Raw genomic sequence first — 16,830 nt, forward strand, 5'->3', positions numbered from 1 at the left:
ACCAACCCCTGAGAAAAATATCTCTTTAACTGCTAAATGCTCCACGACATTCACCAGCTAGTCACTAATTTTGCCTGTCTGCTGTTTGGTGCTGGGCAGGTAATATACTGTGGGTTTATAAGAGCTTTTTTGCTACCACCTGCATGTTTCGGCTTGAAACAGAGTCAATGAAATTGGTGAGACTGAACAAAAACAGGTAAGTTGTTAAGTTAAGACCAAAACAATCAGCTGAAAGATGCTAAAACGCTCTCTAGGACTGAAGGAAACTGCACAATCAGATGACAAATCTATGTAGGTTTGGTTTTACACGAGACTCACTTCATTTTACACATAGTCATTTGATCCACTGTTAATATGAAAATATTGATTAGAGCAGCTTTAACATGCGATAAAGGTATTTATCCTTTCTACAATGAATTAGAATTCAATTAAAATACATCAGATCCATCATATCAGTGATAGAAAACACTGATTGGACCACATATGAATTTTAATACAAAGTCAATATCTGCTTTTGCATATTGCTTACATATACAGTTTTACCTTGCCATAACTAGCATTCAAAGTGCATATGTGCTGTGTTTCTTACCTTGAGCAGTATTCTTAGTGGGCCTAGTGGTCAGTCAGTCAGAGGGGTGTTCAGGGCAAGACCGATTGATCTCGAACCATGAGTCTATACAGCTGCAGACACACATACACACACAGGTATTCAGTTATTTTGTGAAACGACAAGTCCATACAATACAGCTGCAATACAGTGGACACTTTCTTAGAATAATATAAATATAATAATAATATAATATAAATAATATAATAAAATAATAAAAACATTCATAGTTCATTAAGGAAAGGTCAGACAGAATAATTATAGAAGGAGGAGAAATAACATAACAAGAAATTTGATAAAGCAAGACAGCTCAACAACTGAATTCTAGTCTTAAATGCATTCAGTACAACAGAAGATTGTTGCTAAAGTAACATGTAGGCGTGTTGGACGGCCTCCATGCACGCCCACATTAGCAGAACATACACAACATACTGTATATAAATGAGGCCCTGGGGGAAAAAGCAGTGTTACAGTTCACTCAACATGTACTGTACATTATTTTAAACTTATACTTTCACATTTTTATTGTGCTTTACTGAACTGTTTTTTGAGCATGGTATATAAGCAGAAAATAGCTTTATCAGAGTGTTATATTTTTATATATAAAATACTTTATATACTATATATAAGCCTTTTTCATGGAAGACATGCCGACAAGTCACAAAATAATGATGGCTGAATTCCATTTAGCTGCTTTAGTCCTGCTATTGCTCATGCTGGCTCACTGTCACACTCTCATGTTTTATGGGGACACTTGCATAAAATGGAGTCATTATTTATGCTATTAGCAACACCTTTTCTTTTCCTGCTGTGTATAAAAGACCCATTGGAATATACTTTTTATACATTCAAGTAGTATTTTAAATGTTAATGTTAATGTTGTAACCTGTTGCGGAGGAGTTAATTTTAAAATATGATGATATATTTAGTGTGTAAAACCTTTATCAGTAACTTACTTATCAGATAATTGTAGTGGAGTAAAAAATGAGATATTTTTACACTGAATTATAGGTTTCCAAGGGAGATAAAGGCAAAATATTTTGGGCGAAACCTTCAAAAAGGATTATTTACATTAAAAATCAAAAATACTAATGCTAATGCTAATATTAATGTTGTTCTAATAACAACATATCCACTCATACATGTGTGAAATCCCATCAGTCTTAATGTGAAAAGTAACTATATCTGTCAGATAAATGTAGTTCAGTAAAAATCATAGTATTTTTCAATGAAATGTAGTGGAGTAAAACATAAAGTAGTATAAAAGTACCATAAATTTGTACTATGAATGTGACTTCCAACCACTATGGGTTTTCAAGGCAGATAAAACATTCAAAATGTTTTGGATGAACTTAATTTACGTTGAAAGTCGGGATACTAATACTAATTCTAATTCAAATGAAATACTAAGACTAAAAGTCATTTCCACAGTCAGATCAATGTAAAGTGAAAAGAACCATATTTCCCTAAGAAATGTAGTGTAGTAGAAATATATAGTAGTGTAAAATGAAAATACTGAAGTATAGTATTTTCAAATTAAGTACTGTGGATGTGTCTTTTTTCAGCCCATACAGGTTTTCAAGGCAGACAAAAGCTTCCAAAAAGTTTTGGACAAAACTCTTAAAACCAAATTTATTTTTCAGTATTGGATCATACTGGATTACTGTATGGTACAAAACAAGAAGAAGGCGGTGTTCATCCAGGGTCTCCCAGGGTCTCAGATGATGGCAGATTGCAGGAGTGTATGGCTAAAGGAAAAATAATTTTCTGTTTGTTTATGCTTTTTGTTATGGGAAAACCAAAGAAGCAATACCTGTTTGGGACAGGAAACATAGGGCCGACAAGAAATACCAACCCAGCTGTAGGGCTTCTGAGAAACACTAGCAGCTATCAGTCGTCTCCAGCCTGCTCATGTTTGTTCATGGTAATTATCCTTCGCTTTCACAATTAATCTGACAGTGATATATCGATGTTTAGAAATGCTACATGCAGCACCTTTATTATCCAATGATATAATATGAATAACCTCTAAATCAAATGCAACGAGTACTGTCCATCTTTAAGGAATGTCTTTATTGGAGTGCAGTGGATTTAATTAGAGGAAGTGCAAAATTATATAACGGGCAGTGATTCAAATCTGTGTGTGTGTGTGTGTGTGGGTGTGTGTGTGTGTCACCTTTTGTGGTAGATGCAGAGGCACGGCAGTCTGGCTATGGTGTCCCCTTGCTGCAGTTCCTCTAGACAGATCACACACTCACCGGCATCCCTCGCCAACACATCATCTAAGGTGGCAGGCATACACACACACACACAAAGCAGGACACGTCAACAGTATGCACCAAAAACAGTGACAATTCCAGACTCCGTCAACATATCAAACACAGCAGAGAGCAGTGGGGCGAGCAGGTGGGTGCATTACACACAGTAGATAGAGTGCTTAGTTTCTGCTTGTATCATGAATTAAGAGCCTCAAGTCTGTTTCCTGAGTAGAAGTGTAACAGCGTCCATCAGATGGACATTCACCAAAGAATATTTTTAATTCCACCCATCTACTTACTGTGATGAATGCAGGCTCTTAAAGTCTTGAATGGCATATATATACAGCATTGAAAAGTAAATAGGCCTATATTAATCAATCTAAAGAGATTTTACATTCAGTCAAATGTAGTCAAGGCTGTGCTGAGAAGAAAGGAAAAGGCAATATAGCAAATGTTGTGTTAGGTTAATGTCATGTCACTAATGGCTGTTTTTAGTTGCAAATACACCACCTGACAATTAAAATGTATATCTTAGTGGTTAAATTGCATTTATATGAAAATTCCAAGCTGCATTTAAACAGTATATTTTAAGTAAAACAGTAAAGTAGTTATCTTGTTTATTATAAAGTGAGGCTAATAAGGATCAGGGCCACACAGCAGCGTTTCACAAAGTAGGTGCTGTGGCACTCTGGGGTGCCTTAAGGACAAGCCAAGGATGCCACAACATTACCCAGTACCACAATCAATTTAGTGAACATTTTTAATAACAATTTGCAACAACCGTATTTTTATGTTGTGTTCTCGAACATATCAAGAAATAACCAATAATCATTGAAATCACCACATTAAAATGCTGTTAAACATGCAAGACTGCTAAGCTAACAGTTGACGGATGTCATATTAACTCAAGCACATGGCAGATAGAAAAAAAGCGTCTGTCAGAGCAACCAATGGAAGTATTCAACACTGTAAAGACAGCTCAAAGAAAGGCTCAAACATCTCTCAGGGCAGTCTGAGATGACTAAAACAACTAAAATTTGCCTGTAGCCTGCAGTGGGAAGCTAGCTGGCCCACAAGTTTTGCGGTATGTAGGTGGTACTGTATGTAGAATCAGGAGACATGTCAGGAGACAGACACTGAATATTTCAGGTGACTATTAGAGGTGAATACAACAGAATCAATGCAAGATTTTGTCCTTGAAAACCTAAAACATAGGCTAATTTGATTTTTATGCTAAACAAAAGAAATTGTAACCAATTAGCATATTCAATTTTTTATTAATTTTTTACTATTTATTTATTATATTATTTATTTATTCAAGTTATTTATTTATTTAAGTTATTTATATAAGTTATTATCTATTTATTTAAGTTCAAAACCTATTGGCAGAGCAACATAAAACTACTGGATTCTTTATATTAGCCATGCTAGTGGCAAGGCCCTTGGGATGGCAGTGTCAGCCTGTCTTTCAGTTGGTCCGTCCACCACTCTGGTCCAAACTGAAATATCTTAACAACTACTGGATCGATGACTGTTAAATTTTGTACAGAAATTCATGTTCTCCAGAGAATGAAACCCACTGACTTTAGTGATTCACTGACCTTTCCTCTAGCACCACCATAAGGCTGACATTTTTGTTTTTAGGGAATTATCTTGATAACTTTTGGATGGATTACTGTGAAATGTGGTACACATATTCATTTCTCCCTCAAGATAATTTGTTATAACTTTGGTGACCCCCTGACTTCTCATCAAGTGCCATCATTAGGCCAAAATTTCAATTGGTCTAATGCTTTGATTTATAACTAAAGCTGCTTCCATGCTAACACACTAAACTAAGATGGTGGACATGGACCTGCCAAACATCAGTATATTAACATTGTGAGCATTTATGCATATGATATGATCCATAACACACTGTGCATAAATAGCGCATGTGACAAATAAAGTTTTGAACTCTGAACTTGAAATATATTAGATAATACAGTATGACATCTCACTGTAACATCAGGGATTCCTTACACTCAAACTAAAAAATATTGATCCTCAAAATCTTTAAGTCCCTCTGTGGGCTTACGGGTCCCGAAAAATTCATAACGCTTCATTTCACATCTGCCACTGTGGGGCACAACTACAAAGGCTCTGCAGCCTGGCTGCCGCTCCAGTTTGAGAGTGGCTGGTTGGTAAAGCAGAAACCCAGCTTCTAATCCACAGTGAGTCAATTAAGAGCCAAGCCGGTCGCAGCTTGTCACCAATTATCTGCTTGTTTTGTTTTGGGTTTATTTTGCATGTCATCTTTGGTACTAAGCTGACTGGGTGTATTTACTGCATTTGTTCCTGCTTTGACTGCTTATTATTACTCTTCTCTTTGTCTGTTCATTCATGGTAGGAATTCAGTTCAAATTACTTTATTCCTCCCTCAAGGGGCAATTTGAGGCAAGCTGGTTTGCAAACATAAAAACACACACATTCACAAAAAAAATCATTCAGATGCATAAAAACAATCAAAACAGATAACAGAATAGAGAAAAATAGACACATGAGCTGATGGCAGTGGCCAATATATTGCTGACCAACAATGTCAAACACCATTATGTCAAAAGTGCATTTACATGTATCAGTCAAACTGAACATCACTTATTGTAGTTGACATGTCTTAGCTTTTGGAGTAAACCAAACTTCCTTCTATAGGTTTTATATACAGGCTAAAATATGCCAATAATTTCTTCCAGTCAAAAAACAGATGTAAACCAGCAAATTAATAAAAAGTTATAAAACTTACACTAAAACAAATATAAAATTAATATTTTTGAGTGGTAAAATTGCTGCTGCTATTGTACACTATGTATGTGCTGTGCAAAAATGATAAGCCTGACAGGCGTAGCAACTTTAACTAGCAGTGTTTAGTGAACAGTCAATTACTGTAAGTCCTTTACTCAAGTAAAAGCACAACAATGTAGCCTAATAATACTGTAATACAGGTGTAATATAGGTGTTAATTGTATGAAATAAATGGTTCAGATGTAGGAACTGTATTGGCAAAATGATCAGTCGCTAAAGCTGTCAGGTACGTGTAGTGGGGTAAAAGTAAAGTCTCATAAAATGGTGATACTTGGGTTAAGTGCTGGAATTCAAGTACAGTACTGAGTAAATTTACCAACATCTCTGATGGATAAAGGTTCAGTCACTAGCGCTACATCTATCTGCCACAGAGCGAACCAACATTAATGTGAAAATGTCACAGATTATTGGATTGATACAAAAAAATCCAGTATTGAGGATGTGCCTGAATCATAATCACAATTTTTCCTATCTGTCAAAGGAAATATGAATCTTCAAGCAAAAGAAACTGCAGTTACAGTTACAGAGAAATGATTAGTGAATAAGAATCTTATAATAAAACATATCACACTGATTACTGACTCACAGAGCATAGACAGAAGGTGTGTTGCAGTGTTACAGGCAGAATATGGGGCAGATAAGGAGAAGGGGGGTAGACTGTGAGATGGAATAAGAGACAGGAGACATATGCTCTGACTGCAAATCAGCTTAGTTCCTTAAACAAACTCCCATAACCCTGCTCTCCTCCTCCTCCTCCCTCTCTTTATCTCTCTCCTCTCCTGACCCCTCTCCCTTCTTCTATTGTTTACTGTAGCACCTCCCTCCGTCCCTCATCCTCTGTCACCCCCGTGAAAACACCCAGCATCTCTCCGACTGAGCACTCCGGATTAAATCACAGGAACATGTCTAAATACCCTGTCTAATAATGATACAGCAGCTCTGCCATCCTCCTCCTCATCCTCCTCTTCCTCAAGTTTCCTTAGCATACGAATCCAAACGGGAAACATTCAACTCCCAAAAACGGACGCGATTTTGCCAGTTTGACAGTGAGCGCAGAGTGTATTAAATCTAAAGTCAACATCTGACCTGAGCTTTAATAATCAAGTGAAGAGGGTGGTTCAATCTTGTTTCCCCTTCACCTGCGAAATATTTCAAAAATGAGGTCATTTCTCTCCGATGATAGTGCCCTAACTCATCATAGTCCTGCCTCAGCCAAAATTTCTCTACATCGATTGCAGCTGGTACAAAATGCAGCTGCGAGGCTTTTAACTGGATCAGATAGGAGTGTATCACCTCTGTTCTAGCTAACATCCACTGACTGAAGATTTTTTTATTAATTTATAAAGCCTTTCATGATCTTGCAGCTACATTTGTGAGCTCTTAACCCCTTATGTACCAGTGCATAACCTGAAATTAAGTTTCCCAGATCTGGAACTAGGTCATTGCAGTAAAGCAGGGAGTAACACACTGTAGTACAATAAAGAAGAGTACAGGTTTAAAGCCCTGCTAGAGGTCTTTAACTTCATTGTAACACCTCAAAATATCAATGTGTGAAGGGAATGAACAAGATCCTGGTTTGAAGAATGAATCTATATTTGGTATTCTTAAGAACATTATGAGTGGCAGGCCTAAAAACCTTAAGTTTGTCCTAATGTTGGTGCTCGAGGACATTGGATATGACAAAGGTCTTTGGATATTGAAAATGGGAGAGGTTCATCCTCTAGAAAGCATGATTGTGGTCAGAGGGTTTCATGATAATCTGTCCTTTAGATTGTGTTATTTGTTGTGTACGAAGGGAAATTGTGGCCTGATAAAAGTGCTTGAGGAAAGGTTAGCCTGTCATGAAAACCATAATGATTCAGCCTCAGGAGACCATGAATAAAGCCTAAGCCTAACTTTAATTGAAATCTGGCTTATAGTTGTTGAGATTTCTTGACCAACTGACATCACCATCTTTATACCGAATTAATACTGCACAATATCAATCCACTAATAGCCTGATCCAGCTGATGTTGGGGTGTCTGGAATGAAAATGAACATTAGGCATTACAATTGCTCTTTTTATTTGGCAAAGTGTTTCATAGTGGAAGACAAATTACCATGTAGACACCATGTTTGTTGTTGGTGCTGTCAGATGAAGTTGGTCACTGGCAGCGTGCTGATCACCTAGCAAGAGCTACATTTGTTTGTTGTGATCGCATCTGTCACAGTAACTACCTCAAAAAGACAAAAATATTCTGATCTCAGCATTTGGTAAGGCACTAACAGGGGTTGTAAATGTAAGTGCAAAACACATATCAACCCTTTGGCCAGACAAAAGTTCTGCAGCCTGGCTAATTGATACTGCAGTATCAATTAGTGTCCAAATACTGAATAGTGTGAACATGTTCACACTATTCAGAGTGACACTTGAGGCTGAGGAGGCTGGATAGACTTTTTATTTGCTGCTTTTTATGTTTTTTCTTATCTATAGATATTTTTCATATAAATAGTCAACATAATTATTACTAACCTAAACTAACTATAACAGTCCATATGAGTCTCATGTTTTACACGTAAGACACATTTTAATGCTTTTATTCATCATATATGATGTGAAAACATCAGATTTCCACACAGTCAGAGAAATGAAACGTGAGAGTCCTGGTATAAGTTCAGTTTTAAAAACCTAGCACACCACGGAGCGTCGCTCCAGTAGGCTGCTGACAGTGCTGTCAGTTGAGAAGTCAGTCCCACAGGACGGCAGTAGCATGCGGTTAAAAGCAGTTTAGTCGACATTGCTTCCGTTCAGCACTGGAGCACTGGAACAGAAACGAGTCATGCATTGCTCTGCATCGCGGTGTCCTCAGTTTCACTGTTGCCATCAGTTATGTATTACGTAATTCTGAGACAAGACTATTTGTAAAGTTAAAAGCCTGTCATGCTGTTATCCTGTACTACTCTGTGTACAATGATGCAGCTAAAAAAAAAAAGCCAGTGATTCGACTGACAAAACGTGAGTCAACTCAGGGGACTTCTCGACTGATGATTCAAATAATTGATGTTTAGAGGGCAGCTCTACAGTCCTGTACAGTACCACTGGACTCCAGGAACATGTTTCAGCTTTTTAGAGAGACAGATGAACCAAAAACTCTACAAAAAACTTTATGACAAAATACAATGAGCAACAAAAGTCAGTGGAACACAATCAGTGCCCTTTATAACATTAGTGGAACATACAAATACCTACTAATATAGAACAAGTAAAAATAATTTATGATATAAAAATCAACTATAACAAATGTGAACACGAGGAGACAGTACAGATCATGGATGTGTGCTCTCAGGTTGAACAGACTTCCCCAGGTCTCTCAATCATCAGCTCTCTCCTCACCTGCCCCTCTCTCCCTCTTGACTTTCAGCTGTCTCTCCCGTTTGCTGGCTTGCCAACAGACATTTGGCATCCAGCACCTTCCCATCAATTATGAGTTAGGCAGAGTTGCTGCCTTGCTTCTCTGAATCACAGCACTAAATTCCCTCTTTCTTGTTTTTTCTGTGTCCTCCATTGACCTGAGCTGCGAGAGGCATCTTTTCTTTCATCTCTTAACCTCTCTTTCTCTCTCTCTCTCTCTCTCTCTCTCTCTCTCTCTCTCTCACACACACACACACACACACACACACACACACTTTCTGTGTCTCCATACCACCCCTGACTTCTATGTCTGTATCCGGCCCCCTCTCACTCTCAGTGCGACAGGCTATATTTAGTGGGAGGCATTAAAATATCATCATGCAAAGTCGAAGCCCAGAAAAGATCCAGTGGTCAGCTCACGTGGACTTGGTGTGCTACCTATAACCCTCACCTGCTCCACACAAACTCACGCACAGTACACCTACACTAACACATACACACACAGTACAGTTTGTGCAGTACAGTATGTATCTGACCTCACTAAATGTGCTGCCTGTAGTCTTTAACCACTACTGTATCTGCTATACAGATAGATATGATGGTGATATATTAAAAACAAAAACATTATAGATATCAGATTTGAAAAAGAAACTACATATACAAATTGTAATGATGTAATATGTATATATATATCATTACATCATCATCTGTTATCATCATCAACATCTGTGTTCACATTATCGAAGAAAAATAGCTTTTGTGCATTTCTGGTGGTGGAAAGTAACTAAGAATATTCAAGTACTTCTTTAATTATATTAAAGAATTTAATAATTCTAAGTATATTACTCAAGTGCTTTACTTAAGTACAATTTTGAGGTACTTGTACTTTACTTGAGTATTTCTGCTACTTTATACTTCCACTCCACTACATTTCAGAGGGAAATATTGTACTTTCTACTCCACTACATTTATTTGACAACTTTAGTTACTTGTTACTAAGATTTGACACAATAGATAATATAACAAGCTTTTAAGATACAACGCATTGCTAATGATAAAACCAGTGGTGTCCAACCTTTTTGGCTTTTGATGTCTTACAAAAAGCAGTGTGTAGTCGGGGTCACATTTCAGATGTCTATGAGTTGTTAACAGCTCCACCAAATAGTGATTTTTCCCTCTAAACTTCTCACATGGTTTCATTTCAATAAATGTTCAAATGATCCAATATTTCACCAAAAATCAAAGATTAGAGAAAAAGTCCAAAAACTGAAAACAGATTTGTGTATCAGAACTTTTTTTTTTCTTCTTCCCTCTCCCATTAATCATCTCATGACCCCTCAGATTTATCTAGTGACTCTTTGGAGGGGCTTGACCCCTAGGTTGGGAACCACTGGACTAAACTAGCTAACTGTGTATAAAGTAGTTGAAACTAGCTCCACCTCCAGCAGCTCCAACAGTAACATGCTGCTCTAACACTGATGCCTCAGTATTAATAATCTAATGCTGTCAGTCAGGGGGACCAAACCACTACTTTTACTGCAATACTCTAACTACATCAAGCTGTTAATACTTATGGTGTTTTACTAAAGTAGGAATTTTCATGCAGGATGTTTACTTGCAACTGAGTATTTTTACATTGTTGTACTGGTACTTTTACTTAAGGATCTGAATACTTCTTCCACCACAGTGTGTTTCTCCTCCATTACTGTTTATGTGGTGTGTTTTTCCTGCCAAATGTGCTTCACTGATGTACAGTGGGCTGCTTGTAGTCAGCCTGTGCCAAAAATTGAAACTTTGAACCCAAGCTGTGTTTCCCTTTGTGAGTGCAACCAATGGCTGAAGGCTACTGCTGTTGCAATTAAAGAAAAATCAATGATGTGTCTTTTCGAATGTATTGATACTAGAGCTGTAAGTATTGACTGTTTTACTTATTAATTTATCTTCCAATTATTTTCTCAATTAACAGATTGATCGTTTTTTGAAAAATGCACATCACAGTTTCCCAAAAGCCTTAAATAACATATTCAAAAGTGTTGTTTTATTCCAGCAGTTCCCAAGCTTTTTTTCCCCGATGTACCCCATACACAATCACTGTAGTTACACACAAACAGCTTAAGAAAATTGACTTGAAGCCTAAAAATGCACTTCCAGTAGTGGTTACATGCGTAAAGTGTGAGTGAAATATTAACAGATCTGAAGCCTGATTAAAGACAGCTGTATTGATTAAAATACGACTGAAACACTGTCTGTGTAGACACCATTTTTAGGAGTCACATATTGATCAAAAAGTTAGGGAAGAGAAAGAAAAACACACAAAATTAACTTTGGGTTTTCCAATTTTTCTCCAATTCTAGCTTTCTTGAAAAACAATGGATATCTTTACCTCTTTAGGCCTCTAAAAAGAATAAATAATAAACTTATAAATAATCTGAGATGAGAGAATCTTCACTTTAAAGTCTTTGTTTTAGCTCCTATACAACCTGTAACAGCTAGCCTTTAGTTTAAAGATTCACAAGCCAAAAGAGTTGGGAACCACTGCACTGTATCACAAAAGCAAAGGTACTATATGTACGCAGATGACTGGCTGCTAATAATGACACACTGACGAAAGTGACTACTCCCAGAAAGTCAGTGTAGTCTGTTAAGTGTCTGATTATATTCCTGTATGTATTGTGCAGAAATTGTGTGTATGCGTAAAGGCCTTGCTCAGAGATGTGCTGATGTGCGACAGTCAGCGGGCCCAGGTGATTGACAATAGACCCCTGAGCATGCTGGGAAACGAGATAAGCTGCAGCTCGGCCCGTTTTTGTGGGTCTCAAAAACCCAGGAGAACAGAGAGAGAGAGAGAGAAATTACAGAGAGATTACACAGCAGGACAGACAGACGGACTCACAGAGGAGAGAGGGACAGAGGGGGAATAGGAGAGAGTAATTTGCTGGAAATAAAGAGTGACAGGACAGACAGAGCTGGAGAAAAAAAGGGGGAATTATGGGAGTCTTTCTCCTTTTACCCTCTCTCCTCTCATCAGTTATCAGCCATCAGGATACTCCATCACTCTGGATCCCATCTTCCTTAAGACAGTTTCACTCTCCTCTCTCTGTCTCTGTCACTCAATCTTCTTCTCCCCCCCACAGTCTGAATTCAGCTGCAGGGTTGAAACTTACATTATTTTTACTGCACTGGCCTTGTGGGCCTAGTTGACAGCTATTTGTGGAGCTGTAAGATTACCTCCCTTCTCTCCCTCCCCCTACCAAGTTTACATGATATAATCTGTGTGGTTACATTATTGTAATCATCAGAAACACAACAACAGTGTCCCCGCTCTGCATACAGTATGAAACACAGACTCCTACAAGGTGACCTTCTGGCTCCAGATCAGACGTACATGTGCACAGTCTTGAGTCAAAGAAGTAACTGTCAGTCAAGGAGTTGCTAAGGGCAATGAACAGACATGGCTGCTGTCAATCACATGTCTCCACGGAAGCAACCAGGAGAAGCAGCCCAGGCCATAATTAAAACAGCAGCCGGCTCAAGGAAATAAACAGCTGACTGGAAGGTAGACAGTGTGTCTGCATGCAGTATTACTGACTCATTTCCTTGCTCCTTATGTACATCTCTATTTCATTCATTAACCTCCCTGAGTATTACTATGGACACAGAGTAACAATAAATGTGATGAATGATGCACAGGTGTCATTCCTCCTTCCATTCTTCCAAGTCTTAAGAGTGGTGAGGCCATTTGGTTTTTTAAAAAGTTGAAACTTTGACCTTTATTTTTATGAACAGGTGGTTTAAACATCAGAACTCAGGCTGAAAATGTGCACCATAGTCTGTTACAATAAGACCAGAAAGGAGAAATCTCCTGTAATGTACAGTTACCTGGGTGTTAACATACCTCAAATCATAAATAATATGTGTATATCACTGGTATTTTATATATTTTCATATACAGGATAAGAGGGATATTTGTTTGCTTTAACCCACAATAATGTGTCCATGCCATCATGATCATGCTTGGCAATTATAGCCCAACTAGTATTAAAAGAATTAACACTAAAGTAATTGAACTTTATTTATTTAACACTATGGGACGTATTTTCGTGGAGGCGCATCGACCAGCGCAAGCAGCACTCCAACTGTTTGGTATTTTCCTGACCTTGAGACTCACTTCGTACGTCTGTGTGACATTCTGGTGACCAGTGCAGAGCGTGCAGTGTACGGGTGAAAGGAGAGGCGCAGACAATTGGGAGGTTCATTCAAATGAAGCAGCGCAAAGACAGTTGTTGTATTTTGGTTGAAATTTGGTCCTAGATGTCGCTCTAAAAACAGACATCTCAGGACCACGTCTATTTGTGGCATAACATCAATCTGTGCTGATTTGGTAATTTTATCAACAGGATCAAACTAAATACTTGCTTCAGACAAGCTGCAACAATGGATTAATGTTGAAAATACAAATAATTTATTTCAATTAAACACTCTCCAACCAAAATCAGCACAGAAAATAATGTTTAACGTGATTAAAGCAGGAAAGTCAGTAAATCTGTCTGCATTGATCTGTAAATGAATGTGGGTGATTCTTACAGTATTTCCTCTTTTATCTGCTGCTTTATCCTGTATGAAAAGCTTCTCCTCCAGTTCATTAAATCCCTGCAGTATCTGAAGGCAGCAGGACTGATATGTTGATAAAACTGCAGCCTCTGAGAAGTGAAGCGCCAGAGTGCAGTGCCATTACACACGGCCATTCACTGTGTTTACCTTCATTAAATCACCTGGTGACACCAGGCTGCTACAGAATAACCACACACACCTCTACACATGAAGGAGACGTCGGGTTAGCAGGGCTCAACAGCCTCTTTTCCAACTTTCTTTCTAGCAAAAGTAACGTCTCATGTTTTATCCTTGATCGCAATGCAAACTCTATTGTGTAACATTAATTATTTAACTATGTGACTGTGTACAAGGTGAGATACATTATAATTATTGCTTAAATAGTGTTGATCCGATATAATCGTGTAAACAGCTTTACCAAATCAATTTCTTTATTTTTTATTTCTATCGTTATTACAGTAACTAACTGATGAAAAAAAACTACTCTATCTGTCTTTGGGTGCAGATTTGTGGTGATGTGTATTCATGTCCTGACACCCAGACATTTCCTGAAGAAAAGCTTTCCATTTGTTGCGCTGTCATCATCACATTTAACTGTGATTGGCTCAACTGTTTCAGAGCTATGTCAGCAGTGATGTGAATGGCTGAGACAGTATTTAATAATCACCACACCCGCTGATCTATATTCACCTTCACCCAGCCCATTTGCACGTGGCACTGCTGCACATACATGACCCAAAATAGCAGGTGTGCATGGAGATGCCCACACAGCCCATGCACCTAAAAGACTTACCACCTTGCGCTTGTCGTTGCACTTGCATGGTTAAGATAGGACCCTAAAGTCTTTAGCTAGAGCCTTTGGTTACAGCCTATGTATCCCAAACTCGACTAAGTTGTAATATCTATTTTAATTTCTGAATCAATTGTTTGGTTTATGAAATGTCAAAAAGCAGTGTAAAGTTGGTCATCACAATTTCTCAGAACCCAAAGTGTTAAGATAGCTTGTTTTGTCTGACCAACAGTCAAAAATCCAAATGTATTCAATTTACAATTATATACAACAAAGAAAAGCAGCAAATCCTCACATTTAAACAGCTGGAACCAGAGACTGTAGTTGGATTTAGGCACAAAAAGAATACACCACACATTTGATTGTCCCATAAGTTATTAGTCTTTAGAGCTAAATGCTAACATCTTAGCATACATTATGTTGAGTAGTAGCTCTAGTATGTTAGTGACTATAGTATTTAAAGTATTTATGCTTGTACCACTAGTTTAAAGAGAAGAAAATGAGACATTGCAAAGTTGCAAGTAATCAAAACTCTTTGATACATATAAAATATACATCAGAAATAACATTTATACCAACTAGAGGGACTTTTTCCCTTTTACCACAGGAGGTGAAGGTGGCATTTAATGTTTGATAGTAAATAGTGCAAATATCACAGTAAAGGATTGCTCACCCACAAAATACACTTGTCTACATTAGCTACACTTAGTGATATTATTACCTTACATGTGTTCATGTACATGACAAAACACTCTTTGTATAATGGTAGTGGAAACGTTACGTGAAGCATAATAGCCAGTGATCCAATGATGTACCCAGGACACTCGGATGATTTTGTTATCTCATTACTCATTGGTTGGTGGACCAATCTGACATATTCCCAACAGTTTGCTGTACTCCTTTAGGATCTACTACAACTAATAGTAAGTATCATTCCCCAAAAACATGACATGCACTGAGGAGTAATAGATTCACGCAGTCATGAAACTGAATCAGTCAGCTGGTGGTTGAGGGGGAAAGAGAGTGGGGCCGGATGGAGAGACAGTGAGGGATGAGCTAAAAAAGCAACACAGCAGCGCTACACAGACGATCAATAAAGCAAAATAAAAGACCTTGACATGTGTGGCTTCCACAGCCCTACACTGTTACACCATGGCTTTTTATATATCACATGGAAACCTCGTGAGACCAAGCTTAGCATTGAACATCAAGGTTATTGATGGTAAACTTCATTACATGTGTATAGTGACACACTAAACGCAATTTTAAAATGCTACTTCACTTCTTTTACTTCACATTCTAAAATTATACCTCCAGCTTCTGAATGCAAACGTTTGGCAGGTAAGATGTATTAAAAGCAGAAGGGTCAGCATATTAACGTTATTTTACTTTTTTCAGAAGCCATCAAATCTGATTAATTTGACAAATTATATTGAATAAAACTACAAAGCTTAGAGCAATGCATGTGTCATAAATGTCTATCTGGAATATGCAATGATTTGCTCAATAAAGTTAACTGTGAAGCAGTGTTGAGAAGACAACAGCAATTCCTGGAAACCCTCCTTGCATTCAGATCTACTGTTGTGTATTTCTTCTGATTGTCCACCTCATACTCCTGGCCAAAAACGTAGCAGAGGTACCAGAGCTTCTTGTCTGGATTTGGTCTTTGTATTTTGACTCATTGCTGTGCTTTTTCTGAATTATTCTTCCTGCTTAAGACAAAGTTTTGGTAGGTGGCATCCAGCCATAATGTCTGTCACTTTTAATGTAAATAAACCAGTCCCTTTATTTGTTCCAACAAATCATTTCTTGTATGTTAAAGCATTTTTTAATCAGTCGTATTGTACGAAGAAATCTTGCCCTTTTTCCAAGCTAGCTCATGGCCCAACAATGTATTTCTTATAAAAGGTTTCTTGCATGTTCGTAAGGATACAACATCATATGTTTTTTTTGTCCACCTTATTTTAAGCTAATGGAGTATCTACTACAGTGTAGGGAAGTTGATTGTGAGCCCATTGTCATTTTAACCAGGGTAATACAAGAATTACTCTGTTAGCATTAAATAACAACAGATAAGATTAGGTTTTGATATCGTACTTATAGTTACACTCATGGGAGCTGTAGTTGGTAATTGCTACCTGACAAATTATTGTTTTATCTGATAGATATGACAACATGCTCAAATTTCGCAGTCCTGTATAGTAGTCGATACCAATTTATCTTTTAACAGCAGCAGTATATCTCTACTCAAACTACTCTACCTGAAAGCTAATTTTAGAGACACAGAAGCTACCTCCATTAGCTCAGGGAGAAGCCACCTATAACATTCACA

The 16,830-nt window shown here is 37.7% G+C and overlaps 1 protein-coding gene across 1 annotated transcript in view; it reads right to left on the reverse strand.

Annotated features, from left to right (window-relative positions):
• Positions 1-16,830, reverse strand: part of znrf1 (zinc and ring finger 1) — a 65,100-nt gene that overhangs the window by 2,539 nt on the left and 45,731 nt on the right. Inside the window, exons 3-4 of the mRNA XM_042412953.1 lie at positions 2,784-2,889; positions 590-681 (exon numbers count right to left, since the gene is read on the reverse strand). Of these exons, the coding sequence (XP_042268887.1) occupies positions 624-681; positions 2,784-2,889 (164 nt within the window). The 3' untranslated portion in view covers positions 590-623. The remainder of the gene's footprint in view (positions 1-589; positions 682-2,783; positions 2,890-16,830) is intronic.

This window comes from Thunnus maccoyii, chromosome 5 (assembly GCF_910596095.1).
Source record: "Thunnus maccoyii chromosome 5, fThuMac1.1, whole genome shotgun sequence".
NCBI classification, from domain to species: Eukaryota; Metazoa; Chordata; class Actinopteri; order Scombriformes; family Scombridae; genus Thunnus; species Thunnus maccoyii.